The sequence below is a fragment of the Colletotrichum orchidophilum genome, assembly GCF_001831195.1.
Source record: "Colletotrichum orchidophilum strain IMI 309357 chromosome Unknown Scaffold_101.1, whole genome shotgun sequence".
In the NCBI taxonomy this organism is placed as follows: domain Eukaryota; kingdom Fungi; phylum Ascomycota; class Sordariomycetes; order Glomerellales; family Glomerellaceae; genus Colletotrichum; species Colletotrichum orchidophilum.
In genome coordinates this window covers 155,054-180,393 of record NW_019173057.1, presented here as the reverse complement: position 1 = coordinate 180,393, position 25,340 = coordinate 155,054, and the positions used below count along the sequence as shown (strand labels likewise).

Sequence of the window (25,340 nt, the reverse complement as noted above, 5' to 3'; positions counted from 1 at the left end):
CCCGTCTTTTCGGCCCCCTACTTTTGGTAGGCTAATACTAAAACGTATAACTTTTGAATATTAATAACTAACCTGTCTTAACATAAAAACATAGATAAATCTTATATACATTAAAGGAGTTTTTTTGAATAAATCTTCAGAAATTAGGTTTTGATATAGTTTACTCGATTTTATAGACCTGTGGTGAAAACTAGTATTATTGGTGTAAAAGGGGTGGCGAAAAGTGGGTGCCCAGACTTACCTGCAGAGCCAAACCCACTGCGAGAGCTAGGCGCCGCCGCGGCATGGAGGCACTGCCGACTCGGCCTAGCCAAACGGGCTGGTAACCTGACGCCACCAATGGCGGCACTCTAACGGCTAAGAGACCCGCAAATTCTACATCAGCAGCAGCTACAGGGTCAGCAAGCCCCGTCTTGATGGCACTTGCAGAAGAAGCCAGACAGTATAAGGTCATGTAGTATCGCAAAAACGACACCGCTAATTGCGGGCAGCAATTAACGCCATATACACCCTTGTGACAGGTAGGAACAAACATCGTTCTGACTATCACTCAACCAATCCGTCCAGAGCGTTGTCGCTAGCTCTGACGGCTCCAACAAGTAGGCCACAAAAAAAGCTTCCGCCTGTGTAATTCATTCCTCAAGAGAACGACCAAAAATGAGACAGGCATAGCCGCGGCCCGACTATAGGCAACGTAATGCCGGAGCCCCGCTCGCTGCCCGCAGGCCCCACTCCTGGCCCAGAACCGGCCGCAGGTGCAGGTGCAGCCGAAGGAGGACCTCCGTATCTTTGCCCGTAACCTAGAAGAGAACTTGGCGGCCGCTCGTAAGAACACCTTTCACGCTGCGCCAAACTTTATATGAAGCTTTAGGCCTGGCGATAGCGGATATCCCTGACCTCTACAATGTCGGCATAGGATGTTCCGCCGTGAATAAACAAATGCAGGAAACAGTACTCGTAAGCAAGGAAAAGCTGGCGGAATGCCTAGGTGCCTACCAAGTTGAGACGCCCACCAAGTGGTATACCTATGTTGTGCTTCGGTGCCTAACAAAGCTACGCAGCATTGGTGGGGACGTCCTGAACCTTACCGCGCTCATTGAAGACGAGGTCCTCGCTTAGACAAGACAAAAGCGTGTTGCTCGACCGTCGCGTCTTGGGCCGAACCTGGTCACCAACGAGATCTTTTAGCTCGTATCCTTCACCTCGGAGATCCCGCCCTTCAGGCTCTTCAACCAAAGCGGCAGGTCGCTGCCCATTAAGAAACGAAGGACGCTGGCCCGACACGACCCCGGCCGCCAGGACTACTACTCGAACCGGTTTCGCTGCCGACGGTCGCTCTGCAACAACTGCGGGAGGCCCTACGACTCGCGCGAAAAGGAGCCTTGCACGGCTAGACGCTAATGCGTAAACTGCTGCGGCCCCTTCTAAGCTAGCCACAAAAACTGCTCAGCAAGGCCCTTGACCGTCAATAGCATCGCTTCCCTCCTGGACCGGAAGGAGCGGGCTCGAAACTGGAAGGCCGGCCAGAAGATGTCTGACACCATACACAACTCCTCGAACCGACAACGCTGAGCAGCCGGTAGAAAGGCCTGTAAGCAGCCAGAGCCAACAGGTCGGCGCCAAGCGCGCATGCACGAGAAAACCATCTGCAAGCCTCGTCGTATGCCTCGGCGACGGCAGTACTGATAGCCACAGCAGCAGCGTGGACCAAGACCAGGCAGGTAGCGAATTGGGCTTCCAATCCGACATTCTCGAAGCAGTGTAGCGCCTATAAATGTGGACAATCTACAAAGGAGGCTGATGCAAGTATTTATAGTTATCAATCTCTCTGCGGGTTGGGGGTAAAGACCTGTGCAGCGGCCCGCAATCTTCATCATAAGTTCCACTTCTAGGCATCGATTATCTGCCGACCTCCAGTGGCTTGGATCGCACTCCTCTCGCACTCATTATCACCCCGAGTGATCCAGCGGTCGGTCGTATCCGCTGGCCTCTACTGAAAAATTAAGCAGAGTCGAAAACTATATCTCGGTCTCTGAAGGCCTGAAAGGATTCTGCTCCTGGGAAGAGTGATAGTGACACGATGGATTTTGCCTCCAATCAATCATTAGAAAGCCCTAGCTGCTAAGCCGTGCGTATAAGCTATTGACTTTGGTATCTGAGGCTATGAGGTACATTGTGAAAAAAGGATTATAGGAATCAAATGACGGCCAAAAGGAATTCCATGTTCAACCCACTGTCCCCTTCTCAACCGTCAGATCCAACCGCCCTCAGTAACATTCATCTTCCTTGCCGGACTTCTCGCTGGTCTTCGGGGTGGCTTGGTCGGAATCTCTTGAACATCAGATTCGGCTCTTGGTATCCTTTCCGATCGGCCACCGTATATGGATGGCATAGGAACGTTGATGGCCCCCGCATGATACGGGACCTCCAAGATACTGTCCCTCTTCTTCACGGGCGTCACTGGCCCCCCTATCGCAGCTTCGTGAGCCAGCCGCTTCTTCTTCCTGGACCGGTTCCAGATAAACAATGTCCCGCCCATCAAGATGCCTAGGAAGGCAAGCGCGCCAACAATGCTCCCTGTGATGGCGCCAGGCGAGGCTTCGCCAGCCGCATTGGAGGTTTCCGAAGGGAGGTCTGGTACCAGAAGCCTGGTCTTGGTGGTGACAGAGACCCCAGCTGTGGTAGTATATACCTTGGCCGTACCAGTCGTCTTGGCGTCGTCACTGGTTCTGGGTGATTCATCCTTCGTAGTGACGGTCAAAGTGCCCGCTGGCATTACGGAATCTGATATCAGCGTCCCGACACCGGAAGCAGAGCTGCACTGAAGAAGCGTGTAAGTCGCGGCATCGTCGATCGAGTGCCATGTCCAGCACGCCGTGTGAGGCTGTGGCCCACTATGCGTTGGTTGTTATTGTCAGCGAGATGAGACTCTGGGATTTGCATAAGATCGACTCACCAGCAGAGTTGGCCAGGCTCGCATCTCCTCACGGCTTTGGCGGTCTCCACGCATGTCGTGGGTATGGGGCTCCCGCAGCCCATGTAAGACCCGGAGGAGATGCAGTCAGTCTCGGGGTTGACGCAGGCGTACGGAATGGCGTTTTGCGGGAACCTGGGAGCTTGTTAGCCTGTGCAATTCGTCGTGTCTGCGGGGGAAGACGTTTACATGAGAGTAGTCATCGGGAACGGGATGTAACCGCATGTATTCGCATCTGCCGCGACGGCATGACGAGTTGGTACCGCCATATTCATGAAGAAGGAAGTAGTAAATCGGGTTTACCCTGTAGGGAGGAGAAATGGTGCAAGTCCAAGGATCTCACGACGGTCCATTTTGTAGCTGTAGGCAAATCACTGGAGTGATTCACTATTCAAGATAACCTAGATCAAGAAGGATTTCAATCAATCATACCTATAGTGAATCACACCCAGGTGGGGAATTTGGTGGGAAGCATCAGATGAAAGACCAAGGTGTTAAATCAAGCCTGACCGGCTAAATTGTGAGCAAGAAATATTACCAAGCCTAAGTATGTGCTCGAGACTACCGTCGACTGACAATCAAATCAACCCGATTCGGCGGTCCTAAAGCCTCCAGTCCCACGGGTATACCACAGCCAATATCCATCATTACCAAAAGAAAAACTAAAAACAAAAACATGCCGGAGCTTGATCAGCCTTCGCCTCCTCATCTTGATACAACCACATCAACAAAGAAACAGCTCAGTTTTGCTGCGGCGGCATCTGCATACCCACCTTCTGCGGCTGGTACCCTTGGACGATGGGCCCAGTCGAAAGACGGGCCTGGACCTCCTTGTCCTGCTGGATGAGCGCGCAGCATCCGCACCAGTAGCTCACGCAGCAGTCCGAGCCGCCAGAGCCCTTGATGCCGAAGCGCTCGCGGATTTCGCCGCGCTTCATCATGGCGTAGATCCAGCCGCAGCCGGTGAACCAGGTGATGCCGCACATGAGCAGGCAGTCGGTGTTGATGGCTTCGTACGTCTGCATTGTCGGATCGCGCATGCGCTCCGAGGTCTTGCCGAGGACTGGGGTCCTCTTGTCAGCCTTGATTCTGGGGCACAAAAGGGAGAGGGGGGGGGGGGGGGGGGGGGGGGGCGGTGGGGGGGGGGGGGGGGGCGGGGGGGGGGGGAGGGAGTGGCGGTCTGGGGGGGGTGGGGGTGTTTGGGTGGTTGTGTGGTGGGGGAGAAGGGGGGGGGGGGGGGGGGGGGGGGAAGAAGGGCGGAAACTTACGCAAGCATGGGAGACATGTTCCCACGATGCAGGTATCGCAGGGACCGCAGTCCATCAGGCTCGACTGCCATTCTTGGGTTTGGACGTTGGCGCCTTGGACATATTCCTGCTGCATCGTCTGCTGGTGCTGTGGCTGATGTTGAAGCTGTTGTTGGGGTTGCTGTTGGGGCTGCTGTTGGTCATAGTACTGCTGCTGCTGCTGCTGCTGCTGTGGTTGCATCTGAGGCTGCATCTGGGGCTGCTGGTACTCTGCCTTGCCTTGCTGTGAATAGTCCATGTTGACGGGTTGTGGTGCTACTGATGAAAACTATGTTCAGAGTCGTTCGAAAATAAAATAAACAAGGATACCAGAAACAGGGAAACTTCGAAGAGAGAGTCGGTGCGGGGAGCGAGGGCGAGGGCAACCGTGTTTTGATATACAACGTTTGGCCTACATCTAAGACATGACACGAACAACGCTTCGACAAACGGGCTGATAGCTGAAGGACTTGCTACGGGCTGGACGAATGCAGACGACCGATCACACCTCAAAAGGGGCCGGATGGAGTTTAATTGGAGAGCCCCAGGTAGACACAAGCCACACAAGAACAGCCCCCCAGCTCTCGTAGCTGAAAAAAAAAAACAAGCTTCACCAAAATATTACCTCATTCCCAGTCCACCCGCGCTACTGTAGGCTGGCTACTAGACAACGCCAATAGGCGTTTTTGATGACTTTGAGACAGGGTCGTGCTTCTCGTCGGGGGGAATGGTGGCTTGCTCATGTCAAGCTTTTTCTCCAGTCCTCTGGCCCATTCCTCTGCAGGCCCAAGCTGCTCATAGCCTTGGGACCCTTTTGAACGGAGAGATGAACATCCCCACAACCCAGTCACTCGCCTGTCGGTTGCCTGAATCCAGTGCGTCCGAGCCAGATAAGACACTCCTTGAACCGAGCAGCGCCGGCGTAAGAAGAACATGTCAGACGATGATCCGACAATCCATTACTCACTCGCCATGCCTCCGTCCTCCCTCCCCCTCTGTGGCTTGCTGGTCGAAGCGGTGATTGGAGATATGGCTAAAGGAGGCAGCAGCCGGCTCATGCACCGCGGCGGGGACGCTAGACCCGACGATGTCGGATGGCGTCCTAGGGCTGAGCTTGGCGGCCAAGGGGGCAAGTTTCGCGAGGCAGATTGAGAGCTGCGTTGAGCATTTGATTTCATGTAAGGGGCACCTAGTCAATACACCTAATGTCCTTTAATGAGTTGAGAGCTCCGGGCCATTGGCACGTGGTGATGGTAGATGTGACTTGTGGTTGAAAAGCCTCACTTCCTCCCTCCCAAGTTGAGAAGAATTGCCTGCCGCAAGTTGCCCAGTCCGCCGAGTCTCCAATGAACGGGCTCTGGACGATCAGAAGACGGGCCCGACAGTGATCGTCATGACTAAACTTAGTCGGACAATCCTTTTAGTTATTCTCGCCCGTGGAAATCGATATGAGTCGTACGTACCAGGGGCGTTAGTTGTTCAAAGCTCAGCTCAGTTCAGCTCACTGCCACTCAAAATCCAATAGCTGCAACGAAAAAGTGGAAACATTACCCCCCAATTTTAGGCTGGGATTTTGAGGCTGTCCCTGCAAGGTCCCCTTTTTCACACCCCTTGCAACTTGCAACCTCTCACCCTTGTCATCCCATCTTACACTACCATCGCAACGTGTCTCTCATGTTCCAATCCATCAGTAACGTCCCAAGCGAAGAGGGGGAAAACCTAGATGTGATTCCGTCGGCTTGGCTTGAGCCTAATGGGCACCCGCGTGCCTTGCCTCTGAGCCTCACTTGCTTCGCCGTCAGATCATATATGTCCATCAGTGCGGCTATCGCAGCAATCGATCGATCGAAAGAATTAAATACCAAGCAGTTCTCAAAGGTACACCACACCGGATGAGATTGAAAGTTGGCCTGGTTATGGGGGTATATTTTCTTGTAGGCCCTGTTCCTTAAATTCATCAATCGATATGCTTCACCCGCCTGTGGTATTTTGCAGCGTGAACCACCTGGGCAGGGCTCGAAGATCATGAGGCCTGATTCCGAGGTGCGCTGTGGACAGTCATCAGGTATATTGGGTTTTGAACATGCGCATCACGCTTCACCGTTCACCGCGCCCTCCTTTATTCAGACCGCTCCCCTCTTCCCGCCTGACTCTTATCGCGAACCCTCTTGCTCATGATGACATAATCCGGCACGAACACCTTTCCGAAGCGCAACTTCCTCTCCACAGGCGAAAGCGCATCAATCTCGAAGCCAAGCTTCTCGTAGAAGGCGCGCGCCTCGGCGTTGGCGATGAAGCAGGTCAGCATCACTTTTTCGATAATGGGAATGCTCTCTGCCACTTTCACGAGGTAATCCATGAGTGTGCGGCCCACGCCCGCGCTGTATCGCAGTCAGTCTTCTCAATGTCCAGAATCCTCCATCCCCCGTGGGCAGGAGGCGCACTGAAGCGAGCAAACCCCCGGCATCCGGACCCAGGCGCCCGGCTCCTCATTCAGACTCATCCTCTGAGCGGAAACAGACATGAGAAAAATGCCAATACTCACCCTCGTAATTCTTCCAGGAGGTGTATCTCATAGCAGTAGACCACAGCCTCACCCTCTTCAAAAGTAGGCATCAAGCTTGTGAATCCACAAATCTTGCCCTCCGCGCCCGAACCACCCTCTCCACTCTCACCGTCAGCAGCAGCGGCGACTTCGGGCGCCGATACATCGGCCTTTTGCATGAGTATGTACCGCAGTCCGGGGCTCTTCATCTCTTTCATCTTATGACTCGGCCGCCATCCATCTTTCGAAGCGCGGTAGTCGGCTCCGCTGGTGTGGTCGATGAGGTCAAAGCACGCTTGTAACTCATCCTGCGAGAGCTGCGAAGGGGACTTGAGTGAGAGGGTATAAGATGTGCCGCTTTTAGGATGCGTCCAGCTCGTCCACTCGGGGCTGGCGTCATAATGTGAGAAATGAGCACGCTCGAGGTCTTCGGCGCTGTCGCAAGGTAGGTCAATGCCGGGAGAGAGACGAACCTGGGCTGGAGATGGTCTCTGATGAAATCAGCGTCGGATTTGCGGTTTGCTGCCTCGATGGGGTTGGTTGGCGCCCTGCGACGCTTGCGGGGAGGCATTGTCGCTCAGGGATGAGAAGAGATGTGAGTCGTGTATCTCGCCGAGAAAGAGGAATGACAAGAAGAGACCAACGAGACTCAGGACCAAATTAAAGCTGTGTAGCTGTAGAGGCTACCAACTCGGTGTGGCGAGAGTAGTCTATTGAGCTCTCTCACCGAACTAAAGTTACCATCACGAGCCACACAGCACCGTTAAGGTAGGCCCTGGCCACCTCAGTTGCGGGACCTGGACCTCGCTGGGCCATACAAGTCCCGAAGTTTCCCCGTCCTGACCTCATCCACTCCCAAAAAGTTTCCACACCACTCCCGCCCGGGGCGCCCAATTGGCTTTGGAAGCATGAAAGCGCAGGACTTCTATTTGATATAGGTAGGTACCTCCAAAGTCCAATTGAGACGAAACGCGAACATCTCATACCAACTTGCAGATGTAATCGAACCCTACCTTAACCGGCCCTAATGCCCCTTAAAACCCCCCTGTGGTCCGTCGTCCGCAGCTACTCCAGTGGCCCGGTCAGGTCGCGGCTGGGGAAGAAGGCCTTGAGCCTTGATCATGTAAGAAAGCTATCCTACCCTTCAACAAATCATTTCTTTCAACTTTTCAAGTGAGAATGGCAGTCGAGCGTCCAGAGAAATGATGTTGTGAAGTTTTCCATGTACATACTCACATCCCGCGCAGTTCCTCCAGAGGTCCCGCGTCCTATCCCTCTACCGCGAAATCATCCGCGGCACACGGCGCATCGCGGACCCCAACACCCGCGCCGAGTCCCGGCGTTACGCGCGGGATGAGTTTGAGCGCCACCGAGATGTGACGGATCTCGTACGCCCCCCAGTTTCCTCGCCCCAGCCCATTTCATCTCTCATCAAGGAAGACTGACAAACGTTATGCGGCAGGGACACATCCGCTATCTCACCTCGACGGGCAAGACGGAGTGGCAGAGCATGGAGCGGTACGTTGACGGAATGTAAAGAGTCTCATCATTGTAAACCAAAAAGAATCTTTGTATAATACACACCACGAAAAGGCCTAATCCTCGCTGGCTCTGCTTCTACAGCTGCAAGGTGCCCGTGGTGAAGGGGATCTTTCTTTCTAAACTCCCGCGGAGCCTGTCCAAGTGACGTTTGATGGCTCCTAATGTCGTCTCTCAACTTGTCTACAGCAACGACATCCTCGCATGCCGCCTCCGACTCCTTCCAGTCCAGTTTTGCGCATACTCCCCTCCTCTCTGTATGGTACAAGGTTTTCATACACACGACTTTGTTGATATATCCTCTCTACCCCAGACCGGGAGACCAATCTCTCAAGACTGGCGTTGCTTGTGTCTGGGATTCGCCTTGCAGATGACGTACAGGTACCCGTTGTGTCTCTTGCCCGCCTTGCGTCTGACAATCTGTCGCGCAAAAATAGTCAGCAAAGCCCAAAGCATAGTCACCATCACACTTCCGGTCCCTCCATCCTCATCCATCCGAGGAGCTTCCCACCACCCCGCCTCCCCCGAATCAGCCCCGGCACCAAATTCCCCTCTCCCCATAGAGCGGAAAAAGTAAAGCTCACCTTGCAGTGCTCACACCTCTTCTTTACGGAGCTGTGCACCTTCATTCCCCTCGTCTGCTGCACCACAGCATTGGCCACGCCCGATGCCTTTTGTCCAAACTGCGCGAGCATGGACTCGGTCTTTTGCGCCGGCTGCTTCGTCAAGATCGCCGTCGAGAGGGCGCGCGTCGCCGTAGTGCTAGCGGTAGCGGCGCGGGGGATCGTCGCGCGGGCGGTGCTGAGGGTCAAGGCCCGGAGAGAGGCGGCGAGGGAAGAAGCCATTTTTGTATGTCTTTCGACTTTTTCTATTCGGTGTCGTCGGGAGATTCGCGGGAAGACGGTCGGACGGAGCGGGACTCGGAGCTTTGGAAACCGAGGTGTTGGAACCTTGGGCAATTCGGATGCGTGGGACTTGTCGAATGAGAGCTGTCCGGAGCTGCGCGAGCCGTATTTCGTGGTGTGGCGTGGAGCTTCGCGATGTCGACTGCTATGGTGGTGAAAGGGCCTGGATGGCTCCCGTTGGAGCATTTTCGACGGCTTGGCATTCATCACGTGCTACAAATGTCTGTGCGCTTATCAGACCTGTGGCTCTTATCGCTTCACTGCGGTATCGGACGAAAAGGGACCGAAGGTGGGATGATTTATGTATCTACAATACCTTGCTGAATCACATTTGAGAATATTGCATGTTCATGTAAATGACTTTTAATCCAAGGTGAATGGTCTATCTACAGAAAGTTGCTACTCGAGAGACTTTTTTCTTTCCAAAGCTTCACCAGAATGCGTGAAATTTACCCCAGGTCCCGTTTTCTGTCATCCAATTGCTTGCAAAACTCCCAGCGCCGTACGAAAATCAACCAGGTATATGGAGTCTCTGAATTTTCCTTTTCTTTAACTGCGGAGGAAAGTCTTGAAGACGGCCGATTGTGTGCAGTCCTCCCACGGATACCCAATCTCGGTCAAGAACTTCTCCAGCTGGTCAACCTCGTTGTCGGGGCAGAGGATACCCGCCAGGATCTTGCCCGTGTCGCCGCCGTAGTTACGGTAGTTGAACAGACTAATGTTGAACTTGGGACGCAGGGTCATGAGAAATTTCTCCAGAGCGCCGGGCCGCTCGGGGAAGTTGAACATGTAGAGGCGCTCGTTGGGTACATTGGAGCGGCCGCCGACGAGGTATCGGATATGGCTCTTGGCGAGCTCGTCGCCCGAGAGATCCATCACCGACATGTCGTGCGACCTGATGCGATCAAGGAGCATCTGCAGCTCCTGTGTCCTCTGCGACGCCGGAGCCGTCAGTGAGATACCGATGAGGACGTTGGCGACTTCGTCCGTGGCGTAGCGGTAGGAGAACTCCGTGACGGAGTGGGGCATGATGCTGGTGATGAGGTTGGAGAAGGCACCTGGCTTCTCGGGAATGCTGACCGCCAGCAGGGCCTCCTTGCCCTCGCCGAGGGTGGCGCGCTCCGCAACGAAGCGCAGCCGGTCAAAGTTCATGTTGGCGCCCGAGGTGACGGCAACCATGGTCTTGCGGCGGTCGCTCGGGTTCTGAGCGACATACTTCTTGAGACCGGCGATGGAGAGTGCACCGGCGGGCTCGAGACCGGCGCGGGTGTCGTCGTACATATCCTTGATGGCCGCGCAGACCTCGTCGGTGGTGACCTGGATGACCTCGTCCACGACGTCCTTGCAGAGGCGGAACGTCTCCTCGCCCACGGTCTTGACAGCAGCACCGTCCGCGAAGAGACCGACGCTGTCCAGCACCACACGCTCTCCCTTGGCCAGGGACTGGACCAGCGCATTGGCGTCGTAGGTCTCGACACCAATGATCTTGACATGAGGCGCCATGCGCTTCACATAGACGCCAATGCCAGAAATGAGACCACCACCTCCGACACAGCAGAAGATGGCATCGAGCTTGGACATGTTGATCTGGCCAAACAGCTCCATACCAATAGTTCCCTGGCCCGCAATGACGTACGGGTCGTCAAACGGCGGGATGTTGATCAGGCCGTCCTGCACCGCCCTCCGGCCGCACTCCTCCTTGGCCGCATCGAAATCGGCGCCGTGCAGGACGACGTGTCCGCCCAGGCGCGCGACATTGAGGTGCTTGATACTGGGGGTGCCTTCGGGCATGATAATGGTTGCGGGGATCTTGAGCTTGCGGGCCGAGTAGGCGACGCCCTGTGCATGGTTGCCGGCCGAGCAGCAGACGACGCCCTTCCAGCTCACGGCGGGGTCGAGGTGGGCCATCTTGTTGTAGGCACCGCGCAGCTTGAAGCTGAAGACGGGCTGCTGGTCCTCGCGCTTGAGTAGAACATCGCACTCGAGTCGGTTGCTGAGGTTGACGGCGGGCTGGAGCGGTGTGACCTTGCAGGCCTCGTAGACGCGGGATGTTGCGGCGGCGATCATTCGGAGGTACTAGAAGCGCACATAATTTAGGGACGGTCCAATTGAGCCATTGGGATTGACAATGGGGAAAATTCTTACGTCTGGGTGGCCATCTGGAAGCAGAAAGTCTTCGGGGACAACGCCCTTGATACGGCTCCGTCTCTCTTCCGGCGGCGTGGACGGGTTGGCGCTGTACTCGGTCAAGGACATGCCGGCCGGCTGCGGTGTTCTTGGGCGCGGCGGGTGGTCGCCATTGACTCCATTGAGCGTTCCGTTGGTCAAGACGGCAACGACTGGGGGTTCTGTGTTCTCTGACATTGTCGTTAAATCTCGCGGGAGAGTTGGTGAGAGAAGAAGAGGAGGAGGAGGAGGAGGAATTGAACCAGGCGAGTCACTGGCCCAGAACAGAGGTAGAATCGTCGAAGAAGAGTCACGAACGGGGACTTACTCAATGGACCGGACCAGCCTGAATTAAACTGGAAATTTGTTCATAGTGGGGCAGATATCGGAGCACAAGTCGGGCTCGCGGGGTAGATATCAGACGGTTTTCTTGCGGTGTGTTGGCCAACGCTGCCCTGTCAGCAGCTTCTATGGCGCTGGGGATTGGCTATGGCACCCATGTACCTGCTGTAGCGTCAGCAAGGGCATCGCGCTCCCCTGCCGTCACTCTGGGAGTTGAGGGCGACATCGCTGACACTGCAGACCGGGATGTCTTATCGGTCACTGGCCTGTGCGTATCAGATAAACAGCCGATAAGGTGAGGTACCTAAGTCAACCTGTAGAATTCGAGTTGCGCTGAAAGTGGCTGGAGCGAGCAAGTATAGCCACATGGCGCTGGCCGGGATTTGCCGCAAATCTGCTCAAGGGTCGAGCTCTGGGCGCCTGCAGCAATCCCCGAAAGTTGGGAGGGTCTCGGAGTCCATTTCATCATCGAATTCGCCGACGACTTTGGGAATAATCGCACGACTGCTGAATCCCATCCACACGTGCGACTCAGCCACGACAACACCCATTGCGAACCACCAAAATGCCCGGCCCAGACGGAAAACCCTCACTGCTCGACCGGCCCATGCCGTCGTCTTTTGACGAGAACAAGTAAGCTGCCCTCGGGCTCTGCGGGAGCTGCATCACAAAGTCCAGAATTTGCAGGTTGCTTACCAGCCCACGCGACCCGCAGCGAATTCTATGATGAGCGCGTTCTTCACAAGGTCTTTCGCAAGCTCAAGGAGGAGCCCTTGGTCCCCCTCGGTAGGCAATTCTACTCCCGCGGGACCTCTCGGGGACCTTTTGCATCAACCATTCTGATCACTGTGCAACGCAGGCTGTGGTCTGACCGTCTTCGCCTTCGTCAACGCCTGGCGCGCCATCCGCCGCGGCGACGCCAACCAAGCCAACAAGATGTTCCGCGCCCGTGTCGCCGCCCAGGGCTTCACCGTATTCGCCATGGTCGCCGGCAGCATGTACTACAACAAGGACCGCGAACGCACCGCCGAGCTGCGCAAGATCAAGGAGGCCAAGGACGCCGAGGAGCAGCGCCAGAGGTGGATCCGCGAGCTTGAGGCCCGCGACGAGGAAGAGAAGGCGCTCAAGGCCAGGATGCAGGAGAGGAGGGCCAAGTTCGAGGCCAAGAACGCCGGTACCGCTGCGGGCGATGCGTCGGCCGAGGGCGAGCAGGTCAGGTCCGGGGGCGTGCTTGGCGCACTGGGGTTGTCGGCGTGGAAGAAGCCGGAAGAGGGGGACGCTGCTGCTGAGACGCCGGCGGAAGAGAAGCCACAGAAGAAGGAGAATCCCAAGAGCTCGCTCGGTGCCATTGGCGAGATTTATGGCAGAAAGCCGTCGTCATCCGATGGCTCGTCGGAGGAGCCAAAGAAATAAGGTTGATTGGGGTAGATTGACACTCTGATGTGGATTACATTAGGGCTACATTGTACAGTACTGGCATTGGCATCGACATCTAGGACGGGCACATTGTCTCATTGAAGACTCCGCTTCGTCGTACATAAAATCAGGGGGCAGCTGGCGGCGCATCTGGGTTGAATGGAATAATTATCTGATATTTTGACAGAGGCAAGAGAAGGGACCACTCGATGGGAACTTGAGCTGCCATTTGGGCCTTGGCAGACCACCAGTCATGCAGCCATGATACGGACCATGCGATTCGGGGATTTCGTATCGGCTGGTTAGTCATCCCGGAGCAACCTAAGCTTTCTAATGTAGTTGAGCTTCACGAGCCCCACGATGGCCTCTGCACCCGCCGACGTCAGTAACCGGGCGGGCCACCATGCAGGAGTAATGTAGCCCGTTTGGCTTCGGTCGGCCGGAATGCGCGATCACACAACGAACGGCCTCTCTGTCTACAGTCTGGCTGTCTGGCTGTCTGGCTGTATTTTGGTTAGGTAACGCAATGCATGGCTCTGAGTTGATGTGGACGATGCAAGAATGTGGAAATGTCTAGACCAAATATGACCATTGCATCAAGAGGCAAACTCTAATAGACCGCTTTTGTGATCCTGAATATTAAGCAACTCCGATAATCTTCATTAGATCTAGACGATCTACAGCGTACTTGGCAACATGGTGATGCCCACCATGTCGAGTCAAGGCTCGGTCAATCTCATCACCTACCTTATTTAAGATAGACTGACTTTTCTGTCTTGAATAAAAGAAAAGGCACTCTGCTGTTAGCAATATCACCTTTTACATAAACCTGCAACCCGTTCAGCAGAGACACGGCACATCAGCTCCACTGGCAACTGAGTGGCCACCAAAAGGGCCAAAGTTCCGCAGCACACCGCTGACACCACCTCTTTAAATGATGAAGAACATCGCCATCTTCGTAGCCGCACTGAAATCGCTATTCTGGACTATGCAAGGATGCGCCGAATACAGGTCTTGCCACTGCTACGACGCCAACGGCAAGCCCAACGACGTGGCAACCGCCATTATATGCGCTGGCAACCTGGAGTCGAGAACGGACTTAGAAATCGTGTTTCGAGAGTGGTATTACTAGGAAACCAACTTCATCTCTTATAAGTCGTTGAATAACAGCAATATCTGGTGTCGTCCAAAGGAAAAGCCGCTGAAGCTTAGGACGGTTGAATGGTTGTACCCTCATCCTTGAGCAATGCTCTACCTTCGCTGTAGCTTACGGACTCGATTTCTGCAAGCTCGCTTCCTCCTTAATGTACTTGCTCTCTTTTTCCTCCCCTCTGGCTAATCGATTACTACTTACTACCGTGTGGTAAGGCATGTTCAGCAAGTGTAAGTCAATCGTGGCATTGCCTGACTAATACTCGCATGGAGGGGTAGGAAGCTCAGGCCAGTGACGGTGACGTTAGCGGGGTCCCGCTGGGAAAAGACCCGCCCTCTACTGCCCGTCTGACACGGTGACACGCTGAAAGTCTGGGCGCTGAGCCGTGCCATGGCGTTTGTCGCTTTGTCTCCTGATGCACCCCAGAGACTTGGGCTTCCGTCATCAACCTCTCCCACGGTCGTCCTCCTTCTCCCTTCCTCCTCTGTCTAGACATGGCCATGGCCGGTGATGATTGCGCCATCGCCCATTGCACAACTCCACGACCCTATTTCGATGCCGCTTGACCCCACACACAAAGTTCACCATGGGACAGGCCCTGTCTGACGAGAACTCGCGGCAGGCGACGCACGAGGAGCTCACCCGTGAACTCGTAAGTAGCCGGTTGCACACCACACGCTTCTACCTTGCACCTTGACTACCTCCAGACCTGGACTGTGCTTCATGCTTACCATCAAGACCACCAGGCCAGTCGCTTCGCAGACAAGTGCTTCACCTCGCTCGAGCTGTACTCGTTTAAAGACGTCTTCAAAAGCCTGGCCGACAACCAAGATGACATCCGTTACCTGAAGGAAGACACTCTTGCCCGGTTCCTCGAGATCCCCGATATCCTCCACGTCTCGCCCGTCATATTCCAGATGGTTTCCTACATCGGCGCCTTCCCCTTTCTTCAAGATGCTCCAGTTGTCCTCGGTATCGATCAGATGATCATGGTGGTTGTCATCATGACGCAGAGACATAAGCGGGTTTTGGCCAAGGGAGCTACGGATAGAGCCAAGCTCATCTTCAAGAGCCTGGCAGTCCACGACCGCATGGCGTCTGAGGCGGCAGCCGCTGCCGAAGACTCGAAAGCGAAAGAAGCGCCAGCAAGCCAACCGCAGCCCGCAAGCCACGTCGCTGGCTTCGCAGTTGATGAGCCTGTGGACGACCCCGAGGAAGATGACGACGATCTCGAGATCGCCGCCTTTGAACTCCTCGATATTCACGATGCTGTCTGGCAGGGCGACGCGCCAAAGATGCACGGCGCCATGATACCCGCCGACAACTTCCGCAAGCTGCTGATGCTGCTGATCCTGACCGCACCGCTTAGCCCGCAGGATAGTCTGTCCATGTACTCCACTCGGGTCACGGGCGACGAACTAGATAGCCTGCGTGCTACCGCCGAGAACATCCTAGCTGCGTTCTTGAACGTTGAAAAAGCTCCCGGTATCAAGTTCGGCCACTTCAACCGTGTGCTCCCCGTGTGCTTCCCGAACCTCTTCACTGGGTTCAGCCCTCTGTTTGAGCACTTTCTCTTCTCCAAAAACTTGGATTTCACAAAACATAAAGGTGAAGACCCTGTGGCTGCCGAAAAGCAGCCAGAGGAGGTTGTGCAACCTTTGCTGCAAGACACTGCGGATATCCTCAACCTCAACGTCCTCTCACAACTATCCTTCTTCCTCCCAGGATCAGACTTGTTTAGGCGATTGAGACTTCTCTATTCCGGCAACGAAGACGGCTTTTCTATCGGAAGCTTTGAGAGCAAAGTTTTTAATTGGAGAGCACCCACCATTCTTCTAGTACGCGGCACTCGCCTAAATGACGAGCCACATGGCAGCCAGGAGTCGACTTTTGCCGCCTCGATCCCCCCGCGCCGCTTCCCGAACAGCGGCAAGGGAGACCGCCTGACGTTTGGTGTGTACGTCAGTCAACCATGGAAACACACTGCCAAGGAATGCTTTGGCGAGCAGGATACCGTGCTTTTCCAGCTGGAGCCCGTCCACGACGTATTCCCCGCTTCCAAGTACAACTCAGACTACGTCGCCTTCACCAAGCCGCCTACGAATCGGCCTATGCTCGGCGTCGGATGTCCTCATCCCCGACAGACGCAAGCTCACCGGAGGCAGACCATGTTATCTCTCGGAGCTGTCTCCTTGCTCCTCGACGACTCCTTTGAGTACGGTGTCTTCACCCATGACTGGACCACTGGTGGCGGAGCATTCCAAACGAGCACGACGCGCAAATTCAACTTTCAAGACCGATTCGAGATTGAGAGCCTGGAAGTCTGGGGTTGCGGTGGAGACGAAGAAGCCAAGGTGCAGGCGGAGCACTGGGCCTGGGAGCACCGTGAGGCGGAGGCCCGGCGGAAGATTAACCTGGGTAGCGGCGACATTGAGGCTGATCGTGCGCTACTTGAAATGGCCGGACTTGTGGGCAACAACCAGAGTGGTGGCTCAATGGCTTAAGCTGTTGAAGCCATCTCATCTTACGGTCTAGGAGCATTGATATCACAAAAACGCAAGCATTCTGGTTTATATGGCGTTCTACCGTGTATTGAATTTACTCGGCAAGGGATTCCCACAGAATATGATAGCAATGATGACGTTGCATGAGTACTTGACGGTCAGCTCCTTGTTGCCGGACACTCCAGTCTTGAACCTGACAGTACGCGTTCAACTTTTATATGAGCTATTAAGACTAGACTGTGACAGAGCTCTGATTTGTCACAAACTTTCGGCGTTTCCCCCGTTCTCCAATAGATGATGGTCGTGTCAAATCGTGTAAACATTCGACCAATTCCAAAACCTGTCCCGACCTTGAGCTTAGTCATCCGCCAACGCATACCTGCCTCTCGAGATTTTCCCTTGGACTACACATTAACAATTGAGAAGCCTCGGAAGACGAATGATGACGAGTCCGTCTCTCATTTGACCTCATAGGCCTCGACGGCTACTTCAAAAGCGCGGCGGATACCCTGGCCCGGCGCAATGTCGTAATCGAGAAAGACCTGAATGGACGGGTCCTGAAACTTGTCGCGTAAGGCAACGGCAGAAGCCTATCATTATTAGATGTATGGTTCGCATGTCGATACCGTGAATTCTCAATTAATTTCACAGCAACAACGAAGGTTGGGGTGGAAGAGGGGGTTCAGCTGAGCAGTCATGGGAAGAAAGAGGAGGAAAAAAAAATCCTCACCAATGTGGTTTGCTCGAGCTGCCTCAAGACATTGTGGATGCGGTGGTTCGCGTAGGACTGATACTTTGATACCGGGGCCTTTGCGGTGATGAGGCGGAGGAGCTTCTTCAGCGAGGGGTGCTCGCGGCGCCAGGGGATGTGCGGCCATGAGGCGCCTCTGTGTCCGGGTCGGTTGATGGGGGGCAGGTCGGTGGGTTGGGGTGGTTGAATGGTGATGGTGGCGGTGGTGACCGGGTCGACGAGGTCCCGGGGGAGGAGACTCGGCGACGGTCCGGTTGTGTTTTGGGGAAGGGCCGGCGCCCCGGTGGGGACGCGGGTGATTTGCGTCTCGCGGCCAGAGTACTGCGTGTTTTGTTGTTAGTTTTGGTTATGGGGGAAGGGTTATGGTAGGAGATGAAGGTGGGTGGGAAGTGCAGAGTCTGGAGGATCCGAGGGGGAAAGGGTGGCCCACATCATAGTAGCATGAGAGGATCTCAAATTCTTCCTCTGGGGTGAAGGCGGTGGTATTGATTAGGGCGCGTTCAATCTTCCAGAGGATCCATTCGATGTGACGGAGGCCGTCTAGGACAAACTGGAGCGTGATGATTAGTAGATTCTTTCAATTTTGGTTTTTCACCCAAGGACATGGCATTGTTTATAGACTAGAGGGAAGGGGAAGGGACTAGTCGAAATCACAGCACATGGTGGGGAAGGGGGAGAAGAACATACAATGTAAGGCCCCTTGTTGTAGATGAGCCACGGGACATATTCATACTGCCACTGGTACACGGGCCGCTGCAAGTTGCCCGTCTTCCACGCGATGCCCTTGTAATATTCACAGAGCTGGTCCTTGGTGATGCCCAGGTGGAAGTCATTGGGCTCCCGACGCGGAGGGTCGTCAGCAGCAGCAGCGGACGAAGCGTCGACGTTCTTGGCAATGGCGTTGACGGCCGCGGCCCTTGCCTCGCTCAGGCTCTCCTGTTCTGCGGAGGAGGAGGCGAGGCCGCCGAGTGCGTCCGAGGCCTCGAGCTCGATGGCGGCCCAGGCGACTTGGCCCGCGGCCGCAAGCGCGTACTCTTCGGCCTCGGAGGGCTCGGTCGCGCCGACGGGGAGGAGCTGGGCCGGGTCGGAGCCGCGGACGGGCCCGGCGACAAAGTTTTGGAGGGGTTCGCGGATGGCGGCGTCGAGAACCGAGTCTGGGACTACAATGGGGTTGGCTGTGTTGGGGTTCGCGGATTCTGGGATTGTGGCGGCGCCGGCGAGGGACAGCAGAGCTGCTGGGAGGAGGAGATGGGACTTCATCTTGAAGAAGGTGGGGGGAGATGGATGGGTAAACGAGCGTGAGGATGAGGATAGGGTGGCAGAGAGAAGGAAGACTGAGATGGTGAGAGGGCTGTTTGTTATATAGATTATCGAGGTATCCATGTTCGATGAGAGGTGCCCGGTATCTACATGCTCCTCCATGTTGAGAATCGAGATGGCGTGTTCGGGCTTGATACCCGGTTGTTCACCCACCTGGAGGGACAGTTTGCAGAGGAAACCGATGATGGAACTTTATTCGTAAGATGGCGTTTCTCGCCGGGTGGCCTGCTCCAATGCGGCTATCAGCATTCCGGGGGGGGGGGAGAGGGGGGACAGAGAAACAGATTGTATTTTGCCGTGTGTTTTAGTCCAAATGTCGAGCATGTGTTCACCAAGATCCAAAAAAAACGCGATCCGATAACGCCTCCCCTAAGCCATTGAACACCTGCCGTTGCAGTGAGTTTCGATATTTCCTGTCGTCGCTAACCTAACGTTCTCTTTGTGCAGGGGCTATATTTCTAATCAGGGGGCTTACCACTTTTCCTGTGTCAATGAACGAGAGATAGATCTTCCACGGCACCAAATCGTCAAGGTGCTACGAGTAAGATGCACTCTTCTCACAAGTGATGATGACTTCCATGTGGGCTTCTAGCCACGGTAGCCGTTTTTGTACTTGAAACACAAAAGCTAGTCATACCAATACATGAGATCTCTTGACCAAAATGATGGAATTTTGTGGAATCTGGAAACATTTGGACATCAATAGGATTTGCTCGACTTTCGATATCTCGTGCTCCAAGAGTCTCAACGGAACCACTGTTTTTGGTCGCCCTGGCTTGATTGGCTTGATTCTGGAACCCTGGAAGCGGATTTGTATTAGCCAATTTTTCTTAGAGCTGCTGCATTTACTAAAAGCCTGTCAGGTTTCGTACTCAATCCGTGACAAGATTTATTCCAACAATTAGATGTTAACGGGTGAAACAATCGGGGATGAGGATAAATGCTTTCCATAGTGAGAAAATAGGCCCTTCAGGTACACGAATATCAATGTTGCATGATGCGGACATTGAGGGAAGTTCATTTCCTGTTTTGATCGACATTTTAAGGCTTTGTAGCATCCCCCGTATCGCGAATGGGCGGCTGGCTAGTGTTGAAGAGACCTTTTGCAGCCAGACCTCAAAATTGAAAAATCAGTGGCCCATTATCGATCTGGTCAACTGGCGGTGCTTCCTACTCCAGTATGACGGTTCTCCCCTCACATCCAAAATATAGGAGGATTAAGACCTAGGGAAGCTTCAACACCTCTGAGATGTACCATTTCAGAGAGGATCTTGGAAGTCTATCTTGAGCTCATCTCCGAGCGGGTGTATGGCATACGCGGCTTATCAACTATCAGAGGCGTGTTAGAATCCCCTCAGTCGCAATTACAAAGAGAGATTGTATCCTGGGGACGAGATCATGAGCAGATTTTGGCTAGAGAGCTGAATCACTCAAAAGCACTATTTCCATCCCACAAGATGCTGTCCCCAAAGGATGTAATATTACTGCCCTCGAAACGGAATCATCCAATACCATACCACTCGGCTGGGAACGCATGACCGTAGCCCGGCCCCTTTTTTTCGTTTCCGTTCTTTCTTCTTCTTCTTTGGACCATGTTTGTCCAATGGTCAACCATTGTTAAAGTCGACTTATTTCCGGGAAATATTACAACAGTCGTCAAGAAAAGTAGCAATACAGGCTCTGCACCATGTTGCTGTTCGGGTACACACTTTGTCAGTCTCCTGGGCAAAGTTTCTCCACCAGCAAGACCTTGAAAGCCTTGTCAAAACCCCCCAGCCTCGCTTCTCAGCCTTTTCTTCTAGTCAAAGCCCCCCCCCTCCCCGGTGGACAAAAATTTGATTGCACTCCTCGTTCTTATAAGATTCAACAGGCAGGCAGTATGTAGCATATTCCATGACTGCAGAAAGTGGACAGGCACGAGTGGTGATGGAGCCAGCTCTTATCCTATCTCCTGTCTTTTATTGCATCTTTCTTCTCAATTTTGTTAAAACAAAAAGAAGAAGAAAAGAGACATTGCGCAGAAACGGAAAAAAGCAAAGGGGAAGAAAAAAATCAACAGCCCGGGCTGGTATCGAACCTATGGCCCAGGTACCCTGATGGACCGCGGGAGCTTCACCGCGGTCCTCAGGGCATCACTGTACACCGTTCGGCCAGTTGACCACTTGGGCTGTTGGAAGAATTAGTAGAATTGATTCCATATGAGGGATTGGCTAGGAAGGGAAGAGGTTAATGAGGGAAGGAGCTCAAGGAGGGAGGGAGGGAAGGAAGGAAGGAAGGAAGGAAGAGACCGAGAACAGGAAGAGGGCAGCAAATGCAGGTACCTAAGGGAAGGCGCACCCTCACTCCCAAAGAGGAACAACAGGAGAAGTTACAAGAGAATGATAGCGTGTGCGAGCCATATTAGATAATTTCTTTCTCTTTTTTACCTGTTGTCTTGTCAGATTTGGTTTGCTTCTGGTCTGCGTAACGACATCACTGGTACTAGGTACTTGATCTACCTGTATTATCGACGACTGCTGGCAGTTCCACTGCTCACGCGACAAAAGTTGAAATGGTAAGATGACCTTTGATCGTATGACTCTCAACGCGTCGGAGCGGGCCGCCTCCCTTGGCCCAAGCTTGAATGATATCACATCTGTCACCGGACAAGCTGTCGTTGCCATCCCACTCTCGGATCCATGATACCTCCTTTTCGGCGAACACTTTACATATTTCACAAAGTCCCCGAGAACCACAAGCGGATCAGAAACCTCCGCGAGGGCCATCAAATCTATACAGCTAAACCATGTCCGCGCTCCCTCAATTCCTTTAAACCTTGGTCATACGACGTCGAGGCGAGATCCTCAACCCCGAATAAACGAATATCAAGATGATGAGCAGGATGAATACTTGTAATATTGTATTCTTTGGATTTCTTTCGGGCCCAGTCAGCAGCCACGAGGCATGCAAATGCATACATACAAAATCTGCCTCTCCTCTCTTTTCCACAGCTCCATCAAAGGGGGGGTTTGGAAGGGGGTAATACATGAAAACGAGTCGCGCCTCACCACATCCCAACCTCAAGCCCGAGAGGCCTTTGAACACTCTCAAACACCAAGTTGTAATAAAGATGAAAAATAAATATGAAGGAAGAATATCCCTCCTTGGGTCAGACCACTCCAGCCCCCTTTTCCCAATCAAATAACAACCAGCTCCGAGTCCTTTGCCCTGTACAGTAAGTTTTGAACAACAAGCAGCAACGGCAACGACACAAGTGTGGGAAAAGAGGCCAACCCGTGCCTTATGCAGCGCAACGAACGGACCTGACCCAAATGCTCAGTACAACACATACACGCCTCGCTTGAAGCTCCCCGCTCCCCCGTTAAGTAGGGAAACCCCAGTTCCTCTCCGATTGCCTTCTGTGCTTTGCCGTCTAGGTAATACATTGGTGCGCTTTCTAACGGTTCGTGTTCAAGATGATGACGACTCGGAGTCCTTAGCCGCCAAGAGCTCAATCATCTTCTCGTATTCTATGTCCTTGTCCAGGGGGTCGCGGCCCACGGCCTCACAGGACGCCTGGAAGACCTCGTCTGCCGCCGAGGGCTTTCTGCCGGCAGTCTTTTCGGTCCTCTTCCACTCTTCAAACCACTTCTTGTTGAAACTCCGAACAAATTTCGACGTCACGGGTCCCCATAGCACTGACTGCTGCTTGGGAGCCGGGTGCTCGGGTGCTGTTGACTCTGGTCTCGCATCTTGGCCGCTCGGGCCAGGGGTATCTTTGCCATTCTGCTCACTGTCGGGCTCTCGCTCTCCTCGTGGCAAGCGCATAGCGAGGAGGACGTATTCGGCCCTTGTCATGTTGTCCATGACGTCGTCCATGTACCTCATGACTTCTTCCTGGGGTGCCACCGCTCGCTGCAGGTACTCGAGGTGACGTGCTGAATGAGCGTGTAGCCGAACCGTGACCGGCTGGTAGTAGTCGAGCTTGGCATCGCCTCCGTACTCGAGCTGACTGCCCTTGCGAACGATGAGGAACGAAGCAACAGCCTGCTGCCCGCCGGGAAGATACTCTAGAATGCTGTATTTCGGGAACAGATAACGATCGCCATTTCCACCAGCAAAATCAAGGCAGACGCCTGAAATTTCAGGCCTCGTGGGTGGCGGAGGACCTTTTGATCGCAATGCTTGCTGCGGAGGATGCTGTACCTGCGGGGCTGTTACAGGAGCTGGGGTCGATGCCGGTGAAGCAGCAGGCGCGGCTATCGCGGGTTTGACGGCGTGTCCATTTGGTGTGCCGTTGACGGCAGTCTGCGTTGTCGGGGTCTGAGGCGCCGGAGTGTTTTGCGCACTCTTGAGTTCCTTGTGCAACTTGTCGAGAGATGCCTTGAGATCGGTCGCGTCCGTGAAACCAGGCTGGTTGTCAGCTATCCGTCGAATCATTGCTCGCAACTTGGCATCATCCAGAGCCGCCCTCACCAAGGCCACAACCAAAGGATCGCTTCCGCGTGGAGGAAGCAGTTCCGCCGATTTTTGCCGTGGGTTTGTGGCCAGTACGATATCCAGAATGGTCCGCACCTCATCAGCAAAATACTTTACTGTCCTTCCATCGACCAATAGCCTATCTGCTGAAGGGCCCTGTTGCCCTCCTTTCCTCTTGTACTCTGCCGTTATTTGATCAATGATCTTTTGAAAGTTGCTCAACTCGTCCGGCTTTGCTTCACCCGCCGCGACCCGCTTCATCAAGTCTCGCAAATGGGGATCTTCGGAAGCTTTTTCTGCCAACGTCATAATGATGGGATCGGTTCCCTGTGGTTTCGCCGCCGGGGCAGGCCTTGCGGCACCCGGTGCCGGCGTCGGTGTTGAGCTTGATGGCCGCGAGTTAGGTACTGAAGGTGCTGCGGCCAAAGCTGCAGCAGGGTATGATGGCATTCCCAGTGACGCCGCTGAAGCTGGCGCCGGTGCCGTGATCGCCGGGACCAATGGAGCTGCCGGCCGCGGTGGAGGTGGTGTCGCACTGGCAGTCCGCAGAGGCTCCAAACTGCGCGGCGAAGGCATGACTTTGAGTGGCTCTTTCGCAGCCGACGAGGGCGGCCTGGACGGTGGTTGCTGGGGAGCAGGTGACGGGGAAGCCGGACTCGGGCCGGAAGGTGTCGGCTTCGAGTCATTAGGGGCGAGTGAAGGTCCTGGATTCGTGGGTGCCGATGTAGGTGGAGGTGGCATAGCTCCGTTAGGAGGACCATATTGCAGGATCGGCCGAAAGGTAGCTTGCGTGGTGGGTGCGGGAGGTTTTGGGTCCTTGATCGCCCAAAGGGTAACATCGAAAACGTGCGGCTCGATCGTGATTGTGCAGGGCCCAATCTTGCTCATGGTATCTTTGGGTGGATTCTTGGGGTCTTCTATTGCGTTTTTCTTTCGTCCAGGCTTTGTCCAGTACTTCTCGAATAGGCCCTCGGCCAGCCATTTGTGTCGCGACCGACTCAGCGATTCAGCAAGAACACCGCTGTGGCAAAGGTCAGTTCAGTGGATCCAAAGGTCATGTTCAAGCCAGACGGCTCTCGGGGCATATGGCCTTACCTCTCTTGAAATGACTGATACTCCCTCGCGGGAAGGTCATCGGGCTGGGCATCCTCAACAGTCGGCAACGGCTTCCCAGCCTGAATGGACTTTGGGAGCGAAGGGGGCGGTGGAGGGGGCTCCTCGACAGGTGCTGGGGCTGGCGTAACGGATCGAGGCTCGGGAGGGGTGACGGTGCGCTTCTTTGCGACGTGTTCGACACGCGCCGCAGCCCTGGCGGGCAACTTCCTCTTCCTCTCCATGTCCAAAGTGCCGTCTCCCCGTCGCAGAGTTCAGGGTATCACGAGTAGGTTTCCGAGCGTGTCGGTATGTTCATCATCAGCGGAAGAAGCCACAGCCTTCGACTGCGCGGCGCGCCGTAATCGTAGTCTCTTTGGGAGAGGGGAGCACGAGTGCACTGCAAGTGGCTAGGTAGAGGAGGTTCCAGTGAAGCTGAGTCGGGAATCTGTCGGCTTGGAGCTATTCGCGGGAATCGGGGGTTCGTCTCACGGGCGGCTTCTGCGTGGTATGCGTGTGGTGTGTGTCGGGAGTGTGGAGGAAGGAATTTGGAGTCTCGGGGAAGCGTTCGTGTGATTGAATTGGGGTGGACGGGATATTAACATGGGAGCTTTGTATCGGAGATGTATCAGCGGCTACAGCAAAGGGCACGAAAAAACAGGTACAAAGTTGGAGGTACCTGAGGCTCCTCTGGGCTGCTACCGCCTCTTTCGCCTCTTTTTTCTTTGCTGGAGGTGCAGCCCAGCGCGGTGCTATTCTGCTGCTGCCCGGCTGCACCCTCCTCCAAGTCCTTCCCACTTGGGTGCACATCGACTGTCCGCGGTGCCGTGCCATCCAGTCGCAGCGGGCGAAAGAGAGGCGGGCTGCGAGTTTAATAGGAACAGCCCTA

The 25,340-nt window shown here is 54.5% G+C and overlaps 12 protein-coding genes across 12 annotated transcripts; 5 read left to right on the top strand and 7 right to left on the bottom strand.

Moving 5' to 3' along the window:
• Positions 1–2,251: 2,251 nt before the first annotated feature.
• On the bottom strand, positions 2,252–3,243 carry CORC01_10344 (uncharacterized protein; the record flags this gene model as incomplete). Its single annotated transcript, XM_022621972.1, has 3 exons — positions 2,252–2,894; positions 2,957–3,109; positions 3,164–3,243. The coding sequence occupies 3 exons, from the start codon at positions 3,241–3,243 to the stop codon at positions 2,252–2,254; spliced, it is 876 nt and encodes a 291-aa protein (XP_022471579.1).
• Positions 3,244–3,714: 471 nt separating this feature from the next.
• CORC01_10343 (PLAC8 family protein) lies at positions 3,715–4,519 on the bottom strand (the record flags this gene model as incomplete). Its single annotated transcript, XM_022621971.1, has 2 exons — positions 3,715–4,037; positions 4,243–4,519. 2 exons carry the CDS (start codon positions 4,517–4,519, stop codon positions 3,715–3,717), a joined length of 600 nt encoding a protein of 199 aa, XP_022471578.1.
• A 1,860-nt stretch (positions 4,520–6,379) lies between these two features.
• On the bottom strand, positions 6,380–7,376 carry CORC01_10342 (acetyltransferase; the record flags this gene model as incomplete). Its single annotated transcript, XM_022621970.1, has 3 exons — positions 6,380–6,641; positions 6,806–7,240; positions 7,279–7,376. 3 exons carry the CDS (start codon positions 7,374–7,376, stop codon positions 6,380–6,382), a joined length of 795 nt encoding a protein of 264 aa, XP_022471577.1.
• Positions 7,377–7,832: 456 nt separating this feature from the next.
• On the top strand, positions 7,833–8,342 carry CORC01_10341 (complex 1 protein; the record flags this gene model as incomplete). Its single annotated transcript, XM_022621969.1, has 3 exons — positions 7,833–7,928; positions 8,053–8,193; positions 8,268–8,342. 3 exons carry the CDS (start codon positions 7,833–7,835, stop codon positions 8,340–8,342), a joined length of 312 nt encoding a protein of 103 aa, XP_022471576.1.
• Positions 8,343–8,674: 332 nt separating this feature from the next.
• CORC01_10340 (ribosomal protein L36) lies at positions 8,675–9,189 on the bottom strand (the record flags this gene model as incomplete). Its single annotated transcript, XM_022621968.1, has 2 exons — positions 8,675–8,764; positions 8,929–9,189. The coding sequence occupies 2 exons, from the start codon at positions 9,187–9,189 to the stop codon at positions 8,675–8,677; spliced, it is 351 nt and encodes a 116-aa protein (XP_022471575.1).
• A 227-nt stretch (positions 9,190–9,416) lies between these two features.
• On the top strand, positions 9,417–9,584 carry CORC01_10339 (uncharacterized protein; the record flags this gene model as incomplete). The annotated part of the gene is made up of 1 exon (XM_022621967.1): positions 9,417–9,584. The coding sequence occupies one exon, from the start codon at positions 9,417–9,419 to the stop codon at positions 9,582–9,584; it is 168 nt and encodes a 55-aa protein (XP_022471574.1).
• A 214-nt stretch (positions 9,585–9,798) lies between these two features.
• On the bottom strand, positions 9,799–11,613 carry CORC01_10338 (threonine ammonia-lyase; the record flags this gene model as incomplete). The annotated part of the gene is made up of 2 exons (XM_022621966.1): positions 9,799–11,325; positions 11,395–11,613. The coding sequence occupies 2 exons, from the start codon at positions 11,611–11,613 to the stop codon at positions 9,799–9,801; spliced, it is 1,746 nt and encodes a 581-aa protein (XP_022471573.1).
• A 709-nt stretch (positions 11,614–12,322) lies between these two features.
• On the top strand, positions 12,323–13,170 carry CORC01_10337 (uncharacterized protein; the record flags this gene model as incomplete). The annotated part of the gene is made up of 3 exons (XM_022621965.1): positions 12,323–12,390; positions 12,473–12,543; positions 12,617–13,170. The coding sequence occupies 3 exons, from the start codon at positions 12,323–12,325 to the stop codon at positions 13,168–13,170; spliced, it is 693 nt and encodes a 230-aa protein (XP_022471572.1).
• Positions 13,171–14,110: 940 nt separating this feature from the next.
• CORC01_10336 (uncharacterized protein) lies at positions 14,111–14,305 on the top strand (the record flags this gene model as incomplete). The annotated part of the gene is made up of 1 exon (XM_022621964.1): positions 14,111–14,305. One exon carries the CDS (start codon positions 14,111–14,113, stop codon positions 14,303–14,305), a length of 195 nt encoding a protein of 64 aa, XP_022471571.1.
• A 607-nt stretch (positions 14,306–14,912) lies between these two features.
• CORC01_10335 (uncharacterized protein) lies at positions 14,913–16,830 on the top strand (the record flags this gene model as incomplete). The annotated part of the gene is made up of 2 exons (XM_022621963.1): positions 14,913–14,978; positions 15,034–16,830. The coding sequence occupies 2 exons, from the start codon at positions 14,913–14,915 to the stop codon at positions 16,828–16,830; spliced, it is 1,863 nt and encodes a 620-aa protein (XP_022471570.1).
• A 458-nt stretch (positions 16,831–17,288) lies between these two features.
• CORC01_10334 (uncharacterized protein) lies at positions 17,289–18,841 on the bottom strand (the record flags this gene model as incomplete). The annotated part of the gene is made up of 4 exons (XM_022621962.1): positions 17,289–17,420; positions 17,561–17,902; positions 18,012–18,131; positions 18,269–18,841. 4 exons carry the CDS (start codon positions 18,839–18,841, stop codon positions 17,289–17,291), a joined length of 1,167 nt encoding a protein of 388 aa, XP_022471569.1.
• A 3,510-nt stretch (positions 18,842–22,351) lies between these two features.
• On the bottom strand, positions 22,352–24,696 carry CORC01_10333 (uncharacterized protein; the record flags this gene model as incomplete). The annotated part of the gene is made up of 2 exons (XM_022621961.1): positions 22,352–24,380; positions 24,455–24,696. 2 exons carry the CDS (start codon positions 24,694–24,696, stop codon positions 22,352–22,354), a joined length of 2,271 nt encoding a protein of 756 aa, XP_022471568.1.
• Between the last annotated feature and the right edge of the window lie 644 nt (positions 24,697–25,340).